This window comes from Toxotes jaculatrix, chromosome 9, assembly GCF_017976425.1.
Source record: "Toxotes jaculatrix isolate fToxJac2 chromosome 9, fToxJac2.pri, whole genome shotgun sequence".
Classification (NCBI taxonomy): Eukaryota; Metazoa; Chordata; class Actinopteri; family Toxotidae; genus Toxotes; species Toxotes jaculatrix.
Genome location: NC_054402.1, coordinates 2223347 through 2249289, shown reverse-complemented (window position 1 = coordinate 2249289; position 25943 = coordinate 2223347). Strand labels below are relative to the sequence as shown.

Here is a 25943-nt window from a genome sequence, read left to right as displayed (position 1 = left end):
AACATGAGTTTTTACTGCTTTTACTATTTAACCCACCACTGTCTTACTGTTTTTTTCCCAGGAGCAGGTCCTGGATCAGCCCAAAGAGAGTCAGTCTCCTACTAACCAGACCAACTTCACCTGCCCACTGCCCCCAGCCGCCTGCCCCTCCAGCCCAGAGCAAAGGCCCACAATGCAACAGGAGCAGGAAAGTGAGGAGATGGAGGATAACCGCATCCTCCAAAGTCAGAGCGGCGGGCCTAGCGAGGACAATGGATTTGAAAAGGAGACAATAACAAATGAGGTCAAAGAAATTACAGATGCAACAAGTCAAGTGGAAAAGGGAGTGGAAGCCGATGAAGAAATACAAGGAGAAGGAGAAGAAAAAGAGAAAGAGAGGAAGAAAACAATGGATGAAGGAGAGGGAGAGAGCATCACCCCTGCTCCAACATCTAATCTTCATCCCTCCATCTCAGCAGCGGAAGAGAGAGAAAACAGCAGCAGTTGTCACTTAACCAGGGAAGAGACGAGCACTGAGGCCACCACTCCCTCCCCAAAACCAGATCTCCCTCATCATCTCACCCAGAGACGCCAGCCTCCCACAAGAGGCTGCCACCTCACCAAACGTGACAAGAAGATCATCGAAAAGATCAGAAGTTACTACGAGGCAGCAGCCGAAGCTGAAGAGGACGAGGCAGAGGAGGAAGATGAACAGGGAGAAGGAGTGGCATCAAGAAGGCGGAGCAGTTTCTCACAAATCCCATCTGGTTTGGTGAAGGAGTCTGTATCACGCTTTGATGTTGGTGGACACCAGGGGGAGACAGAGAGTGGACAATCCAAGTATGAAACAACTGAAGTAATCGAGACTGATCAAGAGACTGAGCCCTGTCCCCCCACTGGTCCCATCTCTTTCCCAGCTCCACTCTCTGCAGATGCTGAGAATGATAAACAGGCAGATAAACCAATCAGCTCCCTGAATGTTGATGCAGAAGGCCCAGCTGACACACCAGCCTCTACCATGATGCAGGACAAGAAGACCCCAAACCAAGTGGGTCTGAATCTGCAGTCAAACCAAAACAGGTCCTTTGGAGAAGAGACTGAGATACAGGACAAAAATGAAAAGCTCTGCAAAGGACCATTGGAGGAAAGGCAGGAGGGAAAGACAAGTGTCGCGGCTACTGGGGAGCAACATGGAAATTCACTGCAAGGAGAGGGACCCTCTAAAACCAAACCTTACACGTGCAGAGATGAAACAACCAAAACCTGTGCTGGAAACCAAGCTGTCATGAATGGGCATGAACCCAACCGAGCAGACCCAGCAGAACCAAAGGGAAGCCACAAAGATTCCTGTACACCCGTGCCACCTACAGACCAATGTCAAAAAACTGAGACAAAAACTCAGTCCACTTGGACTACACCCAAACACAGGGACCTGGTCAAGACCAGTGGGAACCTTGAGGGTCTTCCCAGTCAGATAAAAGTGGGTCGATGGTCCCGCCACTCCAGGATTGTCACTGCTAACCGGGCCTTGTTTGAGGGTATGGGGTCAGATGTAGCAGGTATTGGATTATTTGAGTCCAGCCCTGTGGTGGACCCCGTATTAATAGAAAATTCAGAGCGCATTCTGAGCAAGGTCCAAACACTGGCCCGGATGTACAGCGCCAAAGCCAGCACCATGAAGGTCCCACTGCATCAGAAACGGGTCAGTTCTGTACGGAACCAATCGTGGGGCTCAGGCAGACTGTCTGGACACTCAGCTCAGACCCAAACAAAAAGCCAGACACAAGTTCAATCACAGACTCAAAAACAGACCCAAACTAAGAACTGGCTTCAAACACAACACCAGATGGAAGTCAATCAAACGGATACCTGCACAGAAACAAAAACTGGAACCCAAACTCACTCTGAGACCAAAGTTCAGAACCAAACCGCAACACAAACTAGGCAGCAATCACAGATCCAAACTAAAAGCCAGATGTGGAGTCAGACACAAACACATTACCAAAACCAGACCAAGACTCACAGCCAGTACCAGACACAGACCATGATCCTCGAGGACCAGACTATCCAGGAGGAGAGGGTGATAAAGAGAGCAGAGAGCCTGACAAGTGGTAGGCTGGCCTTTATAAAACTTTTTCTAAGATGACTATGGGTTTCTCTGATATTTAATAGTCGGCCATGGCTGTTATAATCCATCACTGAAATATTTGTTTCTGTCTTTTTTGTCTTGTAGATCTTCAGAGGACAGCGATTGTCCCTTGTGAGCCTCAGCTGTTTGGTCATGTGTTTGTCAAAGAGCAGCTAACCTCAGCCTGTCACCACCAGACAAATGAATTCACCCTCTCCAGGCCCAGGGACTTCATCTCCGCCTTAACCAAAGAAAGAGACTCCAGTGTGTGTGGTAGATCAGGTGACAACTCCCAGACTTCCACCATCCCTGGGGAAAATCCAGCCATTTCACTGAGAGATCAATCATCCAGTCAGGTCCAGGCTAACAGCGACAGCCCTGGGCACCACTCCACTGACAGGCCCGAAGCCTCTGCGGCATCCAGGCATCACCTACGTGCACAACCTGAAGATCAGAGTTCCAGTTTGTGCTGCTCTGCCACGAACAGTCCCTTGACTTCATCCCTGACCTTGGATTGTACAGTCACCGAGTTCAGGGACCTGTGCTCTACCTCTTCTGCAGGGAGAGTCAAAGCCCTGAATCAAAGCAGACAAGTGTATACTGATACTGAAGAGACAGACCAAAGAGAGGGGTGAGTGGATAATATCTACACATGTGGGTGGTAAATGACAAGAGCATGGTGATGAGCCTGAAACACAGGAGGGAGCAGGAGTAGCTGGTGCAGTGAGAGTTACGGTGATAAATTATGTAAGGTGCAGTGGCTTGTAAAGGTGCCATGATCATTTGACTCTGGCTTGTAACTGTAAACAGTGCAACAACCTCCACTGCCAATTGTAAAAGGATGATAAATGTATTACTGAGCACATACACCTCCAAAACACCTCTTCTTAAAAAATGTTTCTACTGAAACTGGCCACAGGGACCTTATATTTCTGTGGGAAAATGTAAACAGGATTAGACAGGATTTGGCAGGTTTCCCATTCTAAGAGTAATTATGGAGAGAGAAATTAGTTTTCATTGGCAGGATTTCATGTGTGTTATCGTGTTGAGTTATTTGGTGGTTGGAATGTTAGTCATTGCCTTTTTTAGTCTCTACGAAAGACACTGACACTAAAGACACTTATTTTCTTCTTGGTTTTTCCTGCAGGTCAGAACAGAGTGCTGGACACCCTGTTTACTCAGTCAGCGAAGACTCGACATCTGTAAACGTCATTACACAGCCAGCACACAGATTTAAGCAGGATATAGCACCTGTACAAGATATACAAGATAAACCAGAATACAAAATTTCCATAGGACATGCGGACAACAAGGATACATTAACCAAGAATGTGCAGAGTGTTTCTGCAGAGCCTGAATACTTGGTTTGCACAAAAATTATGGATGAAGAGGCATCCCTAGGAGAGCTGGTACTGACTGCAGCATCGACACAGGACCAGGCCCTCACACAACACCACAGCTCCACGGTGCCTCACCCAGGAGAGCAAGCCCACCTGGAGGAGGAGGGAGGCTCCACTACAGTGTGGGCCTCTGGAGGGCCAAAGAAAGTTGAGCTCTCAACTGAGACAAAGGATGATTTCAATTCTTCATCACAAACCAGGATGATTCTACATGATTCAACAGTGATCTTTTCTGAAGAGACGCCTTACCAGGGACCCTCAAGGGAACTGGTTGCTGCACCATCCCTTAGTCAACCTTTGCACTTAACCTTTGACCTGTCTCAGGTTTCCAGTCGTTCAATCATAGAATCCCCAGAGGATTACAAAGTAAGAGAAGGGGCAGCACCAAGTCCAAGGCCATCGGTTCAAAACTCAGAATCCAATCCCACCCAACCACGCTCTCCATCTGTGCAGCCTATGGACTGTCTACCAACTTTCACCAGCCAGAGGCCACCAGACCTACCCACCACTATGGGTAAACGGGCTCTGTCTAACACCTGGAATGTTAATAACACCACTCCATATGAATATAGGTATGTCTGAATATGTGCAGGTATGTTTGAAAAAATAACTTGTGGTCTACCCACAACAGCTTCTTCACAGCTTTTTACAATCAGATGTTCAACAATGTGACTCAGTAATTTACATAAATCCTCAGTCCATAAAAACCTGATACTAACCTACCCCTGATCTCAGCATAATCCTAAAAGCCAACCCTGTCCTGACCTCAAATCAACTCAGCCCAGAAATATTTTTTAATTTTAGGATCACATATAACACAATAAGACTTTTAAAATCCTCATAATCACTTTGATTTGAGTTTAAAATAAACAGCTGAGCTGATTTGCCTTTCTGTCCTCACATTTTCCCCCTTTTATGTCTTTGGTTGTTCATTTTATGAAACAGCAAAAGTAGAAACCTATGACCGTGTAATCAAGAAAACCAAAAGGTTAAGCCAGGCCAACTGCTCTTTGATGCATGGGCCTAAGGGCTCCTCTGTACTGTAAGCACTTTGCTGGAACGAGATTGAACTAGCACACTATCATGGAATGCCACCTTGGCTTCTTGCCAGAGGGAAATTTGCCATCAGCCATATCACTCGGCTGTGTCTTAGTTGCACCTCAACTGTTTGCACATGTGTGGGCAAAAAGCCAGTTTACACTTTTCTGAAGGTACTGGAAAATTGGCGAGAAGAAAACACAAGCACAGGAATGTTATGTGTCGCAGTTACGTCTTTAAAAATGCACTGATGACAAGGCTACGTAAAATCAAGTATGCAAGTCAAAATGCAAATCCAAGAATCATCGGGGTATAGAGTTATGAAGTAATAACAACAGTACATCAGAATGTCTTACTCATGTCCTTTCCCCTGATGAGCCATGACCTGTTTTTGCTCACATGGGCTCAGAGGAGACAATAATAATAAAAGGGGACTTTCTGTTTTCAGTGTGGTAAATTTTAAATGTGCTGTGTAGTGCACCTGGTGCAGAGCAATGCAATAATTCCCCTACCATATTTACCTTATGAAATTTCTCTATATATCACAACATATGTCCAGATGATAGCCAGATGTTACTACAATAAAATTCATCTCGTGAGTTCATTTGTGATTTTTCGGTCCTTGTCATTTCATTATTAAAAAACATCAGTCAAAGTAAGCCACCGTTGCCAAATTTCGATAAGTCTGAAGCTTGCATGAGCTGTAAGCTCTGACCCAAATGTATGGCTCATTTTGATCTGTGCTTCTCTGTCAAATCCAGGGAACCAGACCAGCAGGACTCAGGATCCCCCAGCAGCCTGCCCGTCTTCAGCCTTCCTTCAGACAGCTGTCCACCTTCCACACCCTCCGTGGGAACAGCCAACCTGGTGCAGCAACCCAACCCAGCGAGTTCCACCCAAAGCCAGGACACAGAACTCACCTCAGCCCCCTCAGCCTTCAGACCCAGCCTCAGACACCGCTCCCCTTCTCCTGTTAGAGCCCCCACCTCCTCTCCCCTCCTGCCTTCCCCCTCCTCTGTCAGAGCACCTCCTTGCTCCTCACCATTCAGGGTTGTTCCAGCATCTTCTCCTACCCCTGGATCTGTTGAAAACATTATCTCCAGTGCTCTTTCCTGTTTATCCCCTACTCCCCCTTCTGGCAAGGTTTCCTCCATGAGAGCCCCCCCTGCCTCCTCTCCTACACCTTCCACTGCTTTCACCCCCTCCTCTTCTTCTTCAGGGACACCTTCATCAGCAAGAGCAGGTCTTCCTTCCTCCCCAACACCACCCTCTTCCCTCCGCTCCTCCCCCATTGCTTCTTCCTCTGCATTTACCAGATCCTTAGCTGCCTCCTGTATCAGCCAGTCTATCAGTCAGAGTTTGGCAAAAAAGAATGCTGCCCGGCAACAGGCGCCACCCATAAACTTGGTAAATCAAAGCACCGCCTCTGTTCCTTCCTTACCCTCGTCTCATCTGCGACGGCGTTCCCCTTCTCCTAAACTCCTTCCAAGTCAGCAAAGTTCCAGTACACCTTCTTATGTACAGCCAGGGCACACTAAAGATGGGTACCAACAACAAAGGTGTCCACCGTGCTCTCTCCAGTCCTCTTGTCCTTCTCCAGCCCCCGTTCAGTCGCCTCCTCCCTCTTTTTTGCACCGCTCACCTTCTCCATCTATGAGTCAGACCCATCATCAGCCTGCCCACTCTTCTTCTTCTGCTTCCTCCCGTCCTTCATTCCTTCACTCCAAAACTGATTCACTGCAGAATGCAAACAACAGCAATAACAACGTTAGCTTAGCTGGTTTAGCCACAGCAATCAGCAATGTAAGAAATACCAGCAGTTATAGCATTAATGGTGCTGTCACTAATGGGGCTTGGTCAGGAAGTCCACTGAAGACAACATTAGCTAATGGTAGCACTAATGCCACAGTAGTGCAACAGGCCCATGATCCTCTCTGGTTGGGGTCACACAACCGTGTAGCTCGGCCTTTTTCTGCATCTGAACCCAGCTCACGAGTTCAGTCCCCATCTCCTTCGCCAACCCCTGCTTCGTTTACTCGCCTCTGCTCCCCACCTCCTCAACATAATTACTCCTCCCCCATGGCGAACAAACCTCCCCACCCCCGGAGCACACGTGCAGTAGCTGCAAGTTCCCATAATCCATTAGGCCTCACTTTAGAGCTACCCAGGGCCTCCTCAGCAAGTTCAGCATTTATTCAGTCATCCTCATGTCTGAGCCCTCGTATACTCTCCCCACCTCCCATTGGAGTGTCAGTGAATGTTTGGACAAATAATGTTGCAGCGCCTCAACCTAGAAACCCCAGATTTGCTTCCTCTTCTCCTTCGTCTCCCTTTTCTTCCTCCTTAGGCTCATCAAGATCAGAGAATGCCTCGTTTCCCACTTCGTCCTCTTCTTCGGTCCCACTGCACAGTACAAGAGCCTCCTCCCTTTCTGGATCTTGTCCTCCTGCGGCCCAAATAACCTCCCAAACACTCCGTAGGTCTTTCTCCTCCAACTTTGCAGAAAGGCCCCCTAGCCCAGCCCGGAGTTCTAGTGGACTGCGCTGCTCCTGGGCAGAGAGCAGCCGAAGGTCCCTTGGTTTCAGTGGAAGTGCTCGAGGGTCATTTGACCAGCAGGAGTCGTGTCCAACCAGTCCAAGGAGTGGATGGTCCTCATACAGCAGCTCACCGTCCTGCCTCAGCCCCCGAGCTGGTCTTCAGTCCCCGCTCTCACCTAACAGGCTTACCCCAGGGAAGGGCACCCTTGGTGGGCAGCATTTCACCAGTGTTCCCTGGCCAGATGTACGAGAGCTTTCAAACAGATATAATGAAGCTGAAAGCCTTGATACAAGCGCTACTTCCACTGTCATTGCCTCCTCTCCTTCTCCTCTCTCCACGCTTTCTCATTCCTTGCTCTCCTCTCCGGATCCATCAGACAGCCAGACAGAATGGGGAGACCCAGAGCTCGAAGAGGGTCACTGTCGTAGCCAGCTCATCTGCGCCTATGTCGCCCAGCCTTTCCGTGAACAAGCGCTGTCCTCCTCGGGAATGACCTCCCCCCCACCTGCCCCCTGTCAGCACCAAAACTACCCATCCGAGGTCAAACCACAAGCTCAGGTCCAAATTGCCACCAAAACACCTCCTGTACCTTCAGTCCACTCTCCTTTGCCCTCAAGCTCATCGCCGCTACATTTTGCCCATTCCTCTCCTACCAAACCTGGGAACCAGAAGACCAGTTATGCCACCACAGTCAACCTCCAGATTGCTGGAAGTGGCCGAATAACTTCCTTCAGCACTGCCCAAGTGAGCCTGACACAAACCCTTCAAGGTGGAGCTGGAGCTGGAACTGGAGGGCCAGGACAGGGGCAGATGGCGAGGAGAGTAAGCATCAATGGACTGTCACACCTTCCCTCCCCTCTTCCTCAGAACTGTAACAGGCTTTGAAAGAAAGAGAGAACTCTTTTTTTTCATGGCTTTAGAAAACAAGAGGGGCTAAAAGACACGGTGATGAAAATGAAAAAGGCATTAGAAAAGACGTGCAACTGTGAATTTGTCCCTCACCGTAATGTAGCAAAGTAAGCATCAGACGTTGTTGGGTAACTGCTGCATTATAGCCAGTGGTCCAGACCTTCCTGGACTTTAACTAAAGCCCCTCTGCTTTAGCAAAAAAAAAAAAACAAAAAACTTCAGGCACAGCATGGGGCACTTTGACCTTGGAATAAGTTCACATCTGATTGTTGTGCAACCCAGTGTGACACTGATTTTAAAACGCAGAGTGAAGGGATGCATTTGAGGTCAGACATTATGCTGACTACTCATTAAATCTTGGCGGCTTCTGGAAAAGCTTCATGCCTGAACATGAATCAGATGATCTCCCAAGAATGATGGAAATTCTACCTGCACACGGTCTGTGTTTTGTTATCTGGGCTACTGACTTTGAATGGAAGCCAGTGGAATTGCTTTAAAGATTCTAATATTGTGAAGAGTAAAGGCATAGTCACCATCAGTGTAAATGATCCTATTGGATGCGCCCGAAAAACCCTGAATGTCCGCGGCTGGGTTTGATGAATTTGTGGATGTGGCAGTCTGGATTGGATTACTGGTCGTACAGTTCAACCAGTCTGAAGTGTGTTTATTGGACACAGCTCTGGATTCTTTTTGAGAATGTGATGAATTTTCACACATTCATTTGAGACATTTTGCAGTCAAATCAGTAACATTAGCATTTAATGAGATGGAGCAGATCCATTTTTCAATTACTCCAAACAGACACGTCGAAGGTCCAGTGTCCAACTAGTGCTGTATGTAATCCTAGTCACGTAATGTATTATTATTGTTTGTTCATTTGTTTTTCTGATAAATATTTTTTAATATTTTGTTGAACAAACATCAGTGTCTGGCTTTCAGAGGTCAGTGTTTAAGTGTGGTTATTATTAATCTGTATTTTTAACCATTTTTATTATTCTTTTTATTTTATTGTTTATTTATGAAGTTAGTCTTACTCTCTTTGGCACTTAATATCCTTAAAATGACATTTTGCACAGTGTCTCAGCTCCTGGGTGCATGCTTTGAGTGTATGTGTGTGTTTGTGAGTGTGTGTGTGTGTTTGTGAGTGTGTGTGTGTGTGTGTGTGTGTGTGTGTGTGTTTCAAATGACGTGTCTGGCAAGTTCTCCTTGAACTTCAGACCAAGCCAATATCTGTGTTTTTAATGCTGTTCGTTCCCATATTGATGTACTCAGACGGTTCATTGACTTTATTCTTTCTCCTCTTGTCAGTGTTCCTCAGAAACCTTGTATCTTGAGTTTCACCTGCCTTTCAAAAGCTGTAATAGAAATTCACCCAGGTGGAAAATCCTCCATGAAGGTAGAATCAACACTGGTGATTCGTCGTGTCGAAACGGACTCAGGTTTTTGAGTTACGAAAGACATGAAAGTTTTCTCTTCAGTTTTTGGAAACACACAGAAATGTCTTGTCTCTGTCATGACGTGTTGAAATGTATGAACTTCATAACAGAGACAGTCTTGTCTCTGTTATGAAGTTCATACATTTCAACATTCAACGCGTTGCAATGTATGAACTTCATGACAAAGTCTCTGTCATGAAGTTCATACATGTCATTGTAAAAGCCCATTGTGTTTGTTTTTTTCCAGGAGGTTTTATAGAGGCAGATCATCCTCCACCCCCCACTCAAAACAAAGTATTTACAGTTCCTCTTGAGATGAGAAAATGCTTGTTGACTTGAAAACAGAAATAGGTTGCTGATATTAGATGTTAATCTGTATTTAAAAAAGTTAAAATTGTGTGGAGCTAAAAAGCCAGAATTTTTAATTTTCTCCTATTTTTTGAATTCATTAACAGTTTCCTCTTTTAAAGAAGCTGTTAAAAAACACTTTTGAAAATAAATCACCCTTTAATGTTGTGACAATGCCATGGTGAAGGTTTGGTCAGGGAAGGATCGTGGTTTAGGTCAAAGCAAGTTCTGTGTTAAGGTTAGAGGACCGTGTCGTGACAGTTTCGGTAATAAACATACGGTGAAGGTAACAGAATGATCACGTGTAAAAGAACATCGGTTTGAAAGGCGAAGCGAACGGTGGTATCAGTGTTAAAGTCTAATGTTTTTGTTGACCCGTGCATCCGCTCCGACCTCCTCCCTGCACAGACGACGTCACCTGACTTCCTTCTTTGTTCCCGTCATAATTACTACACTTGAACATCTTGCTGTCACGCACGACCACTACTGACATACTAAACAATAAAACAGTAGGTCGTAATAAGCTGCCTTCACAAACAACCTCATTTGGGTGCATTTTTATTATCAACAGCCTCCTATTAAAAACAAAAGCCAAATCTAATGGTGTGAAATTTGAGAGAGCACACTGTCAGGAAACGTGTGGAGGTTCAGTATGAAAATCTTTTAATGAGCTGTGAGGTTTCTGCAGAGCACAGGTAATTGGAGAGGACTGTTTTTGGGACCTGGTGAAAAAGGGAAATGTTAACTGAATGTTCATCCGGTAACCCTAATACAATCAGTGAGAGGTATGAAAAATAAAGGTGTGTGGTGTAAAACCAAACCAAAGTGACTCCTGCTTTTAATTCACTGAGAACTGTCACAGCACAGCGTGTAAACTTCTGTACTGCAGCCGACAGAGCTGGATCAGAAACATTTGAGGAACAAATGTTTTTCATTTCTTGTTTTCTGTAAACAGCATTTTGAGGCGACACAGACGTTTTCTCTGCACATCTCCACCCATGACTCGCAACCTGCTGGCTGGGTTACCTACAGGCCACAAGATGCTCATATCTGTGCAGCACACAGTGGCTTTGTCTTTATTTTGCACAGCTACCGGCCTCCGATGAGAGAAAAACAGCGAAACCTGACAGGCTGACATTTTGGTCTGTGACCATCTTTGTTTCATGTCTTTGCTTCACTTCTCTGTTTTCTGAAATCAGAGTTGGCTGCTGTGTATCATTAGCTTATCAGTGTGCTTGGCAAGTATTTGATCTTTGTGATATGTGTGTTTCAGTTTTGGTTTACGCTCGACATGTTGGTTTGGATCCTAGCTTTCACCTGCCTTTATTCCTTCCACTGACAGCTCGCGGTTGACCTGTCCTCCCTGCCGGAGCTTTCTCTGGGTAAGAGCTTTACTCATCTGTATTTCTCAGGTTTGATTAGAACTCCAGCTGTTTTCAGCAGTGAGTGAGTGAGTGCCTCATAAAATATAGGGATTTAGTATTAGCAGACATGCCCACGGAAAAAGGTGCATTATACATTAAGATGAGAGGGGACATTCTTAAAGGATTATTGTGAAAAAAAAAACAGGAGAAAAAAGTTGAAAATGTGACCACAACAAGTTCATGAAAGCAATTAGCTGTGGTGTAACAAAAAGACCAACAGCTCTGTGAGGCTGTACTTAGACACGTTGGTACTTGCATGTTCAGAATAACAGTGGTTACCAGGCACAGTGTTTACCACTTGAGCTATGCTTTTCTCTTAATCAGTAGAATGAGGAAATGGTTTTAAGGATGAAATGACAGAGGATCACCGAAGAATGTATTTGGTTGCAAACAGCGAATAAAATGCACTGACGGTGAATGGTTTGCAAAAATGTTCGGTATGAACATGTGACAGATGTTGGCAATTTGGGTGAGCTGACCCTTAAACTAAAAAATCATGGCGAGGAAATGTCTTTAGAAATGTCTCTGCTGGCAGCACTGTAAACTAAATAAACATGAATACAGCAGCTGAGATTAAGCAATTTCCCCTGTGGCTCAACAAAGTTTATCTAAGTCTAAGTACCCTTAAGCTATATAAACTTTACCATCGACATACGGACCGAACTGAAATAAAGTGTGCCATTTCCCGTGAAGCAGGAGGACGATGGATCCAGAAGCTTCTTTACAAACTCACTGGCAGCTGGCAAATGTTCCACCAATGATCCTGCGTCTTTTTCTCACAGGGCGACGTCAAGGTTTAGAAGTTTAGTTGAACTTATGTGTTGTCTCTTTCTCGCTCTCACCTTACCTGCTCCACTGCACACCTTCTCCTCATTATCTCATCGTTTCATCTCAGCATTTCATCATTTGAACACATTTCTCTTTCTCCTGTGCTTCACGATCATACCCTCTCGCCTTCCTGCCTGCTGCTCAGCTCCAGCCAGCCTTCCCTCTTCACTGGATTCTCCACTCTGGTCCACTAAACGACTCAAAGCATGTCTGCAGTATAATCCATTGTTTAGACTTCCACCCATGTGTTCTCCATTCATTCCAGCATATTGAGCTTCTAAATAGTTGCTTTGAAACAGAAAAAAATTGTGGGTTTTCTGTGATTACCCATCATGACAGTAGTAGTCAAGCATGTAAAATCACAAACATGTCTTAGTGACTCATGGAGGTTTCACCCCCTGCAGGGCTTTGGCAAGGAAACTGTTCATCCAAAGAAAAGGAGAGAGAATCTGGAGAGGTGTGGAGGAAGAGAGGAGTCTATCCTCTCAGACAACAGGCTGAGGAAAGAGGTGGGAACTGAAAGAGAGTGTAATCCTTGAAGCTGGAGGAGGAGGAGGAATGGGAGGAGTGAGAAAGGAAAAAGAGAGAACAGCAGGGCAAGAAAAAGGAAAGTGACAGAGGGGAGACAGAAAGGAGAAAGAGGGTAAGGCTGGGGGAAGCCCTGAGGCGAAAGCTTACCTCCATGCTATCCATCTGTCCATCCATCCATCCTTCCCTCCGTTCCACAGTCTGAGACCAGACTGTCCTTTAGCCACGTGGAGATTATATCAGCTACTATCAGAGGAAAACGTTTTTCTTTTTCTTCTTTTTCCACAGTTCTGGAATTTACGGCACGGATCTGCACTGGGACATTTTTCTCCTGAAATTCAAAGTCAAGAAAGTGAACTGGAGCAAAAACTCTCTCGTTGAGACACCGAAATAAGCTGTCGTTTCTTTTATGGAATTTGGTGTTGGATGCTGTTCAGATTTCAGCCATTTTTCTAATTTGGCTCCATGTTTGTTTAGTTTCTTTTCTTTTTTTTTCTTTTTTTTTTTGGGGTGGGGAGTCCTTTTTTTTTTCCATCTCTGGTCCTGCATTGGACCAAGGATTGTAAACCCAGTTGTAGCTTTGAGGCGTATCACCCTTCTCAGAGCAATACTTTTCAAAGTCAACTCAAACGGTGCTTTTCATGTCAAAACTCTAAATCTTTACTTTCTTGAGAAAAGGTTTCTGTTCTCTGCTCTCCAGCTACTTTACAACCTTCAGGCACAGTCTCAAAGCTAGTGCCCTGCCCGAGTCGACCTCAGCAGTCACTGGAGGCTGAAGAGGTGCAGGTTTTCTCAGCTCGTCTGGGATTCAAACAGGAGGATCCCCTGAAGGTTTCCGGGAAGATTTGCTTGTTCCTTGAGGGCACGCTGGTGACAGCATCTGCCAGTGGAACATCTAACATGGATTTCTGTTTTTACAAAACCTCTCAGCTGTAAGAGATTTGAACTTGGAGACCGAATCTTGGAAATCAAAGCAGTTTATTTGCACATGTCTCACAGTGAGAGACATAATGTGACACAGATGATGCTGTTGCTGCCCCTGCCATGCTGAGAGGGAGGCCAGCTCTCGTGCATGTGTTTCTGTGTTTCGTCTGTCTGCTCAGGGCCAAACCCCTACCAGCCGCCGGACACTGCACTCAGGACATCATCAAAAGGGTCAACATCCTCATGATGGACGCCCCCACCTTGGTATGAGTTTCATTTTTTTTCACTCTGCAGGTTTTGTATATTATATTTAATGTTGAGTCTTACTGGATTTTTGGGGTGAAAGATGTTTTAGATTAAAACACATGAGCAATAAGCAAAGGGTTAGGGTTAGTTTTTTAAATGCCAGTGAGAGTTTTTTTGAAAACAGAAATTTCTTTTCAGGTTTCAGTCTAAAGTGACTCCAGGCTCCTTCTGTACCTCTCAGTGGGGATGTGTCCTAAAAAGATGCACTAATGATCCCACAGTCATGACTGATGAATGTTATCTTTATCAGAGATGACTCATATGAATTGGTTGCAACAACAAGTTCAGGCTGTGGGGCAAATCCACTTGAAAGGCGAAACATTAATTTCCGTGGGGCTGATTGATGAGTTTGTTGCCTGAGGCAGGAGGTGTCAGTCTTAGAAAACCTGGCACAGTCCCTTCCTACATTCACACAGTGGTCATGGAGGTCATGGAGCATTCGGGTTCCTTCTCAGGGAGCAGCAGCGAAGACGTCATCATCACTCAAAATCCAGACCACTGAGCTCCTTCTTCATCTTGAGGAAGAGGTCGTAGTCTGAGGGGCCACATCAGGTCGAATCAGGCCACGGGCCTCCTTGGGTGATAAGCCCTTGAGACCGAGGTAGCTGATGAGTGCAGGACGGCCGATGTGTCCATTTTCTCAGACAGAGCTGACAGAAACACCGTTAAAGTTATTAACTTTCTGCAGAATCACTGAAAGAACTGAACTGAACTTTCATGTAACAAGATCTTAGGCCTTAGGCCAAACTTACTAGTCACTGTAGGAGTGAATTCAGATTGATAGCTTCACCTTGCACTTGTTAGACTTCTTCCTGTCGGAGGCCTTAGTGTGACTCTGACACCCTCAGCTGTTTAAAATGTGAAGAAACATCAGAACAGGTTTGAACGACGCTTGTGTGTTTGGTCGACGTCTGTTCCCCCGTCGAAATGTGTTTCCCTCCCGTTAGGCGTGTGTTGCCCGTACTGTGTGTAAACATATTAATGGTTATCCAGGTTTTGATGTGTGCATTTTGTAAAATTGTTTTACGTGTATTCGGATTGCTTGGTGTTTGGTGTGCGGTCAGAGCTCATTTATGAGTTTGAAGGTTTATGAGACACTAAAACCTCCACAGCAGTTAGGACGGGATTTTACAACTCTGGAAAGTTGTTTGATTCACTCTTTATATTTCTGTGGCCGTCCCACAATTTTCAGACATCATGCACAGTTGAGCAGGCATGTGTATGTTAATGCCAGGTCTGAATAGGGCCCAAAAAGTGGACTGACTGAACAACATGGCTGGAAAAGCCACAACTGCACCTGATGTAAAAGGCTCCGGTCCGTAAAACTAAACTGTGACGCTCCCACTGTGCAGTACGGTGAAGTGAAAACTGATATGAAGACATGATACAGTACTGAAGCACAGAATCAATGTCTAAAAACATTCATAGTCGACCTTGTACACATTACTACTGTAATAATACTGCTGTAAGAATTTGACTGTGCACATGCAGAGCTAACGTTCTCTCTCCTCTCAGAAGTGGTTGGAGTGCAGACTGTACACCCCGTCCATCGAAGACTACAGGGTACGAGCTTCCTCACTGTCCTGAGCCGCTGTTCACTCTGCCATCTGTATTTCATGTTTATCTTATCTTCTTCTCTTTACTGTACGCAACAACAAAGTTCATCAGCTGGATAATTGCTTCAACAAAACAATAAATCCCTAAAGAAAGACAAAAAAAAAAAAACGCATGAGGTCATGATGGAAATGGAAATGTTTGGATTAAAATGTTTGGATTTTGCACATATATACTAACTAGGTTTTATTTAAAAAGATTGGTTATCCCAACCACATGAACAAAAAACATCTTTGTACACCTTTATTCCTGTTTCTTTGTTTACCAACAGAAGACAAATTGATAGTCATAGTAAATAAGATAAGATAGATCCTGAAGAAGATATTGATCCCACAGCGGCGAAATTTGCTTGTTAGGCGGCTCACAAGAAAAACAGGAGAAACAAAAACACCTTCCACACCTAAGCTGCCTCTGTGGTCAGTCAGGTTGGAGGGCGTACAGTTTGTTTGTGCCGTGAAACCAAAGTACTTTTCAAACCAGTATTTTTTTGTATTTCTGTGATTTTTTAAGTTAAACCACAAATAAACCCATCTGCGGTTTGTGAGCTGTTGATCTTATAACTGATTTGAATAAGTGATGTATATATTTAGGCAAATCACATGGTAACCATGGTAATAGGCATGTCCATCAGCATGTGAGTGTGGGGATTTTCCCTGGCCAATCAGACAGTCAAAATCAGTTCAAGACTAAGGTGTCATCCGGTATCTACTCGTTTGTAGTTATTGTTAAAATGGTATTTGTTTGAACTGACCCTTTAAAATTGATGCTATGAGAGAAGCATCCAACTTCTTCATCCATCTCTCTCCCCCTCTCCCCAGCAGAAATGCCCCAGCTTCACCTTCAAATGTTTTGCTGATGAACTTAAAGTCCTCATCAACGAGTGGAGAGCTGTCAGCTCGTATAATAAAGGTCACGGACTTCTCCTCCGTCTTCAACGCCTTCCATCGCTCTTCAACAAGGTCAGGAGGGGCGGAGAGTGTGTGTGGGATGTGGGTTATTGATGGTCATCAAGGATGAGCCCTAAAAATTCATTAAGTATTAAAATACTGTAAAAAAAAAAAAAAAAAAAAAGCCAATTTGGTGAAGAGAGATTTATTTTTTTAATGTTTTTTTTTTAACTATTTACATTATATGTTGTTGTTATTTATGCCAATCAACTTGCAGACAAACTGCACATTGTCCAGCAGCAATGCACTCACGTAGGTTAGCAAAATAAATCTCATCTGTTAGAAACTCAGCATCTCAGTAATAATACGGTGACCTGAAAGCTTGATATGATATCAGAGTCTTACACAGTATTTTATAGCTGTTACAGAGATAAAATTTATAATTTGCTCAGAGCCTATAATTTGGTTTAATAGGAGCAAAGGTGGCTAAATGATAAAACTGTTCACTCGCTGATTCACCCCGAGATTAGTGTTAATGTTACATATAAATTCATTTTTCTGGATTTTCTGGATTTTTTTGTTGTGTGATTATTATAAAATAAATTAAATGGCAAAAAAGACACTGATATTTAAACGATAAGTTTGGCAGTATTCTGTATTTTTCTTAATTTCAACAAATCATATGTACAGAGCCAAATCAATGGTGTGTTAGTCTGTCTCTCAACACAACGCACTATGATCTCCCTACTCTGTCGACAGCTCTCAGCTCCAAGCCCAGAAATATTTAAGACACAGATCTTTAAAAACACCTCACAAATACATGCTTTCATTTCTTAAAAGTCTCAGTAAGAGACTCAGTAAGAAAACAGTCGCTCACTATAGTTTTATCAAACAGGAGGAAATAGTGCATTTGTTGGGGGAACTATTTTTAGCTGCGGATTAATCCACATTTGATTTGTGGCAGAAGGATGGTGTGCGATACATTGGGCTGTGATACACACACAGTACTTGTTAGTGGGACACTTTTATTTCTGGTTTTGCTCTGCACATGTGATGTGTTGACAAGAAGAAAGTTTAAAAACATCACCAGAATTCAGAGTTTTAGATTTAAAAGTTAAATCTGCCGGAATCTGACTGATCTATTTTCTGATGCACAGACAGATGTAATGAAGACATCAGGCAAAATGCTGACGATATGAATAAGAGCACCTGTTCATCTGTGACCTGTGTGACTTCCAAATAAAAATGTTTTGCAGTGTTTTAGAATTGGGCAGCTGAAAACCACTGAACAACTGAGGGTCATTTCCACAGAACAGGCTGGAGAGTGCAGGGAGCTTTGAAGCCAAAAATCTCAGCAACAGCTCATATAATCACACACACACATAACTTGCACTGCATGTTACATAAGAACAGAACATTTGTATGAGTTTCAGATAAAGTATCAGTCCAGCTGCTATTTGTTGGACATTAGGAAGAGTCAGGCATAAACAAGGTGCCTTGGCCGTGTCAGATTCAGGACTGGAGTGGTAATTTACTTGCTATTAATAAAACAAAGTTGGCAACAAATTACATACATATATACACATCCCTGTGCTTGGTTGTCTTCAGCAGCAGCTCTGGGGTGATGCTGCACTCCAGAGAAAACAATTTGGAAAGAAAAAGAGAAAATGAAGCCGCGAGGAGTCAAAGAGAGTCAGGGATACTTAACTGCTCCTGCAAATAAGCAGCTCTCACTAAAGCCTCATGCTTTAGTGAGAGCTGCTTAAAACGAAGTGCAGCGTGAAGTCTTGAATGGCATAAAGGCAAAACAGGCTTATCTTTACTGCGCATTGGAACAAAAATGGCTTTAGCGAAAGCCTTTTTTTCAGCCCTTTCATTTTACGTGTAGCCCTGACAGCCTGTATGTCGCCTCAGAGGTGAAAACGAGGAAAAGGGGTCCAACACGTTCGCTGAGCAGTTAAACACAGACTAATAATCAGCTCAGATCTTGGCTGAACAATATTCAGAGACACAGACTGTTTTTAATGTCACTGTTACGTTAAAATGCAATAAAGAATCTGAAAGCCACATTTCCCAGTATGTGTGTGAGTTTAAGAGCAACTTCTCTACTGTTTTTTGATGTACATGTTTTAATGTGTCTGCATACATTTGAACATCAGCTCCAACACAGGCCGAATGCAGAAGGATCTCAAACAGAGAACTGTATCCTTCCAACATTACAGCTGAGAGTGGAAGACACCATGTCCTTGGTGTCTGGGGTTAAAAACGTTGTGGGTTCTGGTCAGCTTCGGACCACGGTTACAACTCTGCTCGTGCTGCTCTTTAGATCTTGTTTGCGTCACGTGTTTTTCATGACCACTAACATGTTTTTTTCTGTCTCTCTTCTCCTCAGACGGAGTCGAACTGTCGTGAGTGTGAGCTGCTCAAAGAGCAGGATGCAGAACAGTTCCTCAAAGATCTTCTTTCAACTCTTCAGCTTATGAATGTGGATTATTGTTAACTGCTCCACTCTGCCCGCCTAAAGGACTTTTAATAGAGACTTCAAGGCCTGCTTTTCTGTTCATGCACATTTCATATCACCTGAGAGGAAATAAAGTGCGGTATGCATGATGTCTGGGCATGTCCGTGGTATTTAATTTGCAGCTGCAGGTGATGGAAATGGGTTTTCAGGGTGGAAACAACAGTGCATTTTCATGTTAGTGGAAGCTTGTGATGAGTAGAGGTTACAGTATGACTGATAAGCTAAATGTGGAAAGGGGTGCACGTTTCTAGTTTAGGTTAATGAAGAGTGAACATACAGAGTAGAAAAACATGGATCACCTGCAGGATCACAAACAGGACAGCCTGCAACTGCAGCTCGCAACTGGAGTGTGATAACTACCCTGTAAAATCCTTCAGTCCACTCAGCATATTTCCTTGATGAAATAAAAAATACATATGCTAGTTTAGCTGGTCTCAGGTTGATAAAATATACGTAAGACGCAAACAGATTTTGTGTGTTATGTCTTATTATGAGAAAAGAACCGTGTACAGAACATTTAGGTGGCAGCTTCTGAGTTTTAGCCCATGCTGTCTGTTAATGTGGTCTTTGGTTTCCAGTGTCTGTACTGATCAAAGATCCTTTGTTAGAGAGATGTCACTCTGTACCAGCACTCTGTAACCGTGAATGGTGTATGTTTGCAGTTATATGGTTATATATTATATAATGTCAAACAAACAAACAAATGAGCTTATGACTGTTTTAAAGCAAAGTCTTACTGAGCATCTGTGGATTCACAGACTGAAGCTCATGGTTTGTAATCCAGAATCTCCCGTTGCCAAAGAATCTCTCTTCTTCAGAGGTTTATTCAGCGGCTTGACCAGCTGCATCAAGCAGCATCTTGCATTTCAGTGATGTTTTGTCTGCTTGTCTCAGTACGGAATTGTCAGCTGAAGTCAGCGGCCGTTGAAAGGAAAAAAAAAACAGTAATGAGCTAAATTCATGTAAGTTAAAGCTGAAACATGAAGACCACACTGCCCTCATTTAAACTTTATGCAGCTTTATTAAAGGCGGTGGATGTAACCATTGTGTCAGTTGGCTCTCCTTGGTTATCTACCAGCAGGAATGATTATAGTCACTAAAGAAATTTTGTTGCAGTGAAAGCAGGTGTGGTTCGGTGCTATACCAAAGTCCAACCAAACTTGAAACTGGAGTTTTCATAAAGACATCAGTCAGCAATAACCACAACCTCCATCTGATCACTGTGACAAAGACATTTTGTGTCTGGTGACTGCTTCACCAGACACAAAATGAAAACTTCCACATAGATGTAATTACTGAATAGAAATACATGAATACCATGAGCAGTATTACAGCGTTTCATTTAACAGAAATCTAAAGGAGTAAAGCTTCCAACATTTCTGATAATTTAGTTTTCTTCTCAAGCTAAAACCCAGACATGAACATTTTTTTGCAAACATGTGGGTGAACCCAGCTTCTGTTTGATACATCATGCAGCTCAGCGAGTTAACAGCTCTGTTTAAAAGCTTTTGTTTTGTGATGACAACTGGATTTACTGGGAAGAGTCGCTCTGTTGTGAATTCGCCTGAAACGTATTTGTATTTTCTTTTTTTTTTCTTTATTCCAGACAGCATTGTGCCATCAGCATTTTACATCTCATATATATGTTTCCCAGAAATACAGAACACACAAACACTCTGTACCAGGGAGCAGAAACATAAATAGGCACAAGCTCACAATTAAACGTAAACTATAGTAAATCAAGGATATGTTGAAGTACTTTGAACATGTAAATTTTGTATCAAGGATCAAGAGGGTCCATAGGGAACAATACTTTTACAGGATAAAATCCGCCCTCAATGATGATACAAAATCAACCCAGTTTTTCCATAAATTCCTAAATTTAGAGAAAGACTGAGTGGAGAAAGTCAGCTTTTCCATCATATAAATGTTATGCATTACCTCGACCCAATCCTCCATTTTAGGTGCCTCTGTTTACAGCCACTTCCTGGTGATGGCTTTTTTACCCGCCACCAACATAGTTCTGAAGATATATTTGTCCCCTGGATTTTCCATTCCCTGGTTTTTAAATGGAAGTTTCACTTTCAAAATTCTCTATACATTTCTTTAAATCCTGCCAGTGAGGTATAACACAGGGGCATTCCCAAAATATATGAAAATGATTGGCTTTATGTTCCCCACAGAGTCTCCAACATCTCGTATCATCTCAGATTTCTGTTGTGCTGGTGTAATAAAATGTCTCACTATGTTCTGCCAACCATATTCTCTCCATGAGAGGGAATGTGTCGTTTTCCGTTGTTGCTCACTGATCTTGTCCCGTTCCTCCTCTGATAACATCCTTCCAGCCTCTTTCTCTGTAAGTTTTACAGAACTGAGGTCATCCCTGGCTCTACCACTGAAAAGACGGACTCACTGAAGGTCACTTTTCTTGCTTTGTTTCCAGGAAACTATGAAAGAATGATAGTAATAATAAATATGTAATCCTAAAACATATAAATGTCTCAACTAAGTCAAATCAATTTTATTTCTGTAGCACCACACCAGACAGAAGCAGCGAACGGCTGGGTTTCATTGGTTATTATCACGAATGGAGGCAGAGGAATAACATAAGACAGACACTGAGCAGGAGAGAGCAGGAGGGTGAGAGAAGCCATCGCTAACTGCTAAGCTAAAGTCACCAGCAGATCTGAACAGCGCACAAACAGCAGAGAGATTAGCAAGAAAGTCACTAAAAGAAGGAGAGAGCTGGGTAATCAGTTGCTGTAATGAAGAAAATAATAAATAAAAGCCAAAAGCCTTCTGCGGCCGCCAACCTCAGAACATCCAACCATCCATTTTATATGTTGCTTATCCTCTTCAGGGTCACGGGGGTGGGGTTGGAGCCAATCCCAGCCGAGTCGGGAGTGGGAGAGAGGCGGGGTGCACCCTGGGCAGGTCTATCCCAGGGCTGATAAATAGAGACAACAACAATTCACAATTCACACAGTCAACAATTGACCTAATCTGCACATCATTGGACTGTGAGAGGAAACTGGAGAACCCGGAGGGAACATGCAGACTCCACACATAGAATAGCCTGGATTCAAACCAAGAACGAGACCAAGAACGAGGCCTCATACAATGTAGTCACACATCCAGCTTTCTTGCAAGATAAAATGGTGAAACATTGCTGCTCATTGATCAGTGTGGTCTCTTGATGATTGAAGACAGATGTATTGGCACCAGGTCGGACTATTCGTGCATAGAAACAGAAGTCCCGCTGACAAAACATGTGAGACACTGGTGGGTGTAGCCTCAGTCCCAGTCCTACTCACCTCACCCCTTCTTGTTTTGCTATAATATTGGCACTGAAAGGATGGAGAATATCTGATTCTGATTATTCTGATTGCAGCTGGAACTAAAGGATCTGGTTAGTGAAATATTTAAAAGCAAAATGTCATTGGGGCAGTTATTCCATTTAAATAGACAAATATGTATAACAGGCGTAAATAGATCCATTGAGTAGTCATATTAATAAATGAGGGAAATGACAAGAGTTTATTTGTCAGATTTTAAAGCGAAATCACTTAGTACACCTGAGTACTAAGAAAATTAGCTATGCAGCCTGTAAAATATGCAACACCGGCTATGAGAACCTCTGACTCAGTCTCGTCTGGGTTTTAAAAAATGTTTTGTCCATCTGGCTTTTCATAGTCTTGATGGGAGACATAGCATAAAAAGTCCCAAAGTGCATATCAGCAAGAGGTTGGGGTGGAGGGATGGGTCCACAAAACACTTCATCACTATCACACAGGAGACCGCTGCTCATTTACGGTGTGAAACAGATCATCAGCATTTTTTCTTTGACCCATGACTGTTCCACAACCTTAACCATGTATTTACTATCGTAACCATGACGACAACGTTCCACGCCTGCCGCTGGTATGGCCCTGTGTGTTGTATCCGATGGTCGTTCATGTTGGAGGACATTTGCGTTGCTGTGCAGAGTCTTTTGTTCACTGTACATTGTGCAGCATGTTTTTCGTAAACAGTTCAGCCTCAGATTCATCAGTCCACCAAACATTTTCTCAGCAGGGAACATTTTCCACTTCCAGGGAGAGTAGCCACAGAGCTCAGGACTGGACTGTCTCCATCTATTGACAGTTTGTCTGACTGTGGACTGATGAATATCTCCGTTCCTGTAATCATTTCCAGCTGTAATCATTTCAGAAAATCAACAGTTCTTCACTGAAGGCTTCTTCACAGTCTTCTGACATCTCTCGTTTATGAGGTGTGGTTCACATTAGCAGAGGATTCCTCCGAACTCCAGGTTTGACAACTCCTGCTGACGTCATTTGCCTCAGGGTTCACATACTTTCTCCAATCTGTGTCAGCGATGCGTTCAGTATGTACAAGAACAGCACAGTGATTTTGTTTGTTCATTATTTTAATTTATATGAAAGTCTGACCATATTTTAAGACTAATTTCCAGACGACTTACACACAGGTAATTCAGAGGGTTCACTTGCTTGTTCTGCTTTTTAAATGAATGATTCTCACTGATATGGATTATCTGAGCATCTGCAGACTTCTTGGGAACATCTCTGTGAAGTTTGTAAATTCTGTGGAAGTCTGAATTTTTTGGACTGAGACTCATCCAGGAATTTGCCTCCTCTGGAGGAAAAAAGGAAAACAGGAAGAACATCTTGCTCACCGAGTTTTTTTTTTTTTTTATCTCTTTATGAGGCAGCAGTCCCTCTATTTATATACATCTACTGTAATCTGGCATCTTATAAATTACAATCACATATTTATGTTGGCAAAGTCAATCTGAAATCAACCCAGAAAATGTGAGACCAGTTGCACTGTGCTCAGAGTTTGTAAACATGAAAAGGTTTCATGTCAGCAGCAAAGCTCGGGCTCTGACTTTACAGATGCCTTCATGTCATCTGTGATGAGTGTTGGGGGTTTCTACTCGTTCAGTTGTTCTGTTTCCAAAGGCACAAATGACCCATTTCTTCCACTCTGTGCAGTTTTTTAATGCTGGAACCTTTCCACAGATCCACTGTATTTTAATTTTAAAAATATGATATAAATGTCAACACATTCTTGAACTTAATAAGTAATTGTAAGTTCATACAGTTCTCTATCATTATTATTTATCACAGTGAAAATGGTACTTTATTGTATTTTATGTTGTCTTAAAGTCTGTTGAACACAGCAGAACCCCTGAATATACAAAGCTGAAATAACAAAGGTCTTAAAACTACTGTAGATCTCTGACCCTCTTTGAGACAGGGCATCAAGGTCAGGTGAAGCACCAAGCACCTGCCTACACACGAGATGTTCAGGTTTAGAGTGAAAACAAACATCAAAATATTATTAAAATGAAACAGACAAGATTTAATGTCAAAAAAAGAAAATTTTATTAAAAAAAAAAAGTCAGATTAATAAAGAAAAATGTCAGAACAGAGTCATGATCATAGGAGAAAAGGGCTCAACATTAAAGTAACTGCTGCAACGGACAGGGCTACAAATAATCATTATTTTCACCATCAGCTGATCTTGTAGTTACTTTTCCAGTTTAAATGTCTGATGGTAAAGAAAAATGTCCATCACAGGTCCCCAGTGTCCCAGTGTCCAAGGTGACGTCTTCAAATTCAAAGTCAGTAATTCACACCGGAGGAACTAGAGAAATCAGTCCCAGGTGTCGTGGGTGGGTGGGTCTTGAAAACTGACTGAAGCAATTCATTTTCTGTTTTTCGTGTCATTATTGATCACTGATTATTGAATGACTGACCAGTGACATCTTCAGACATGTCTACAGCTGTAACATATTAAGTCCACAGTGAGAAGCTCCCAAAATCCCCACGTTGGAGGAGCAGGATCAAGCACTTCGTTGGCATTTTTGCTTGAAAAACTTCTCAAATAAATTAAACAATCGTCACAACAGCTGTTAATGATTTTCCTGTCGATCACTAATCGATTAACTGTCAAACTGTTTCAGCTCCAGCCCCTCAGGAGTTCAGTCCAGCCACGCGCACCCCCACGTTAAATAAACTCAAAAACACAAGCAGCAGCTTTAACACGAGCACACAGTCTCATATACACACACACACACACATACACGCACACAGAGGCGCGCGCGCCCGCGCTTAGCCTCGTTATCCTGCATCAGCTCTACTTCTGCGCATGCTCAATGGGCCTCGTGGACACTGCGAAGTATCGGTGTCGGTACGGATGACCGGTCCGGGTCTCCTCTCCATCAGCTCTCCGGTTTGTCCTTGTTGGGGCCCATGAACTCCACTCCGTCGATCGGGATGTCCTTCTCCTTGATGGCCTTCTGAACGCACCGCTGGTACTTCCTGAAGGTCTCCGTGCACGGGTCCCCGCTCCGGTCTCCTTTCAGGAACTTCTCGGCGAACCAGCGGTTGAAGCACTGATCGTACTCCCGCTTCAGCTCGGTACAGGCCTCCCCGACGCTGTTCATCTCCGGTAAAAACGTCCAGACGCGACGGAAAAACGACACCTGGGGGATTTAACCCACTGTTTTCAAACCGGCAGCGGCGTCAACAACATGCACTCTGCGCGACTGCGCGACTCACCTTGAACCGCGGGATGTGATTGGATGGTTGGAGAGGGACGTTGAACGTAACGACGTCAGGACGTATCAGAGATTGTGTATTTAGAAGAGCAGACACTCTGCACAATTCCCGATGGACCACAAACTCGCTCTTTAGTTTCCTTTGAGTGGCTTTTAGGGCTGCAGCTGTCGTCCTGCAGCTGTAGAATCACACGGGAACAGAAAAACAACCAAATATTTACAGCAACACTTGCAAGGTCAGAAAACAACCAACCAAACACAAAAATACTGTGTAATTTACATACTTTGTTAAATTTGTAACTTATTTGTTATGTATGATGTGGTGCTTGTCTGTTCTTGTTGAAATGTTGCTGGTAAATAAAGTAACTGAGATCATGAACACATAATACTTAAGTATATTTATTTGTAATAATAACTCAATAAATACATAATGATAAATGAAAATGATGTAATAATGTTTATATTTTTGTAAACGTGTTTTGTTTCATTCTTTGGTATTATCTGATGAAGTTCATCGATAAATTAAAACTATTTATTGCTTCATTTTTTAAG

At 43.4% G+C, this 25943-nt stretch overlaps 2 protein-coding genes across 8 annotated transcripts in view; one reads left to right on the top strand and one right to left on the bottom strand.

The window, feature by feature from the left end:
* plekhg2 (pleckstrin homology domain containing, family G (with RhoGef domain) member 2) overlaps positions 1-19849 on the top strand; it is a 75025-nt gene extending 55176 nt beyond the window's left edge. For 4 of the 7 annotated variants that reach the window (XM_041047149.1, XM_041047146.1, XM_041047151.1 and 1 more), the window contains 9 exons: positions 62-2090; positions 2213-2738; positions 3255-4079; positions 5307-10918; positions 11050-11158; positions 12845-13744; positions 15302-15349; positions 16222-16359; positions 18680-19849. In XM_041047149.1, coding sequence (XP_040903083.1) covers positions 62-2090; positions 2213-2738; positions 3255-4079; positions 5307-7968 — 6042 coding nt within the window. In that variant the 3' untranslated portion in view covers positions 7969-10918; positions 11050-11158; positions 12845-13744; ... (1 more) ...; positions 16222-16359; positions 18680-19849. Of the gene's footprint in view, positions 1-61; positions 2091-2212; positions 2739-3254; positions 4080-5306; positions 11159-12432; positions 12538-12844; positions 13745-15301; positions 15350-16221; positions 16360-18679 lie in introns of all 7 variants that reach the window. The other 3 variants (XM_041047150.1, XM_041047148.1, XM_041047147.1) reach the window with 3 other exon arrangements.
* Positions 19850-24200: 4351 nt separating this feature from the next.
* triap1 (TP53 regulated inhibitor of apoptosis 1) lies at positions 24201-25509 on the bottom strand. The gene has a single exon (XM_041045620.1). It carries the CDS (start codon positions 25275-25277, stop codon positions 25053-25055), a length of 225 nt encoding a protein of 74 aa, XP_040901554.1. The 5' UTR covers positions 25278-25509; the 3' UTR covers positions 24201-25052.
* Between the last annotated feature and the right edge of the window lie 434 nt (positions 25510-25943).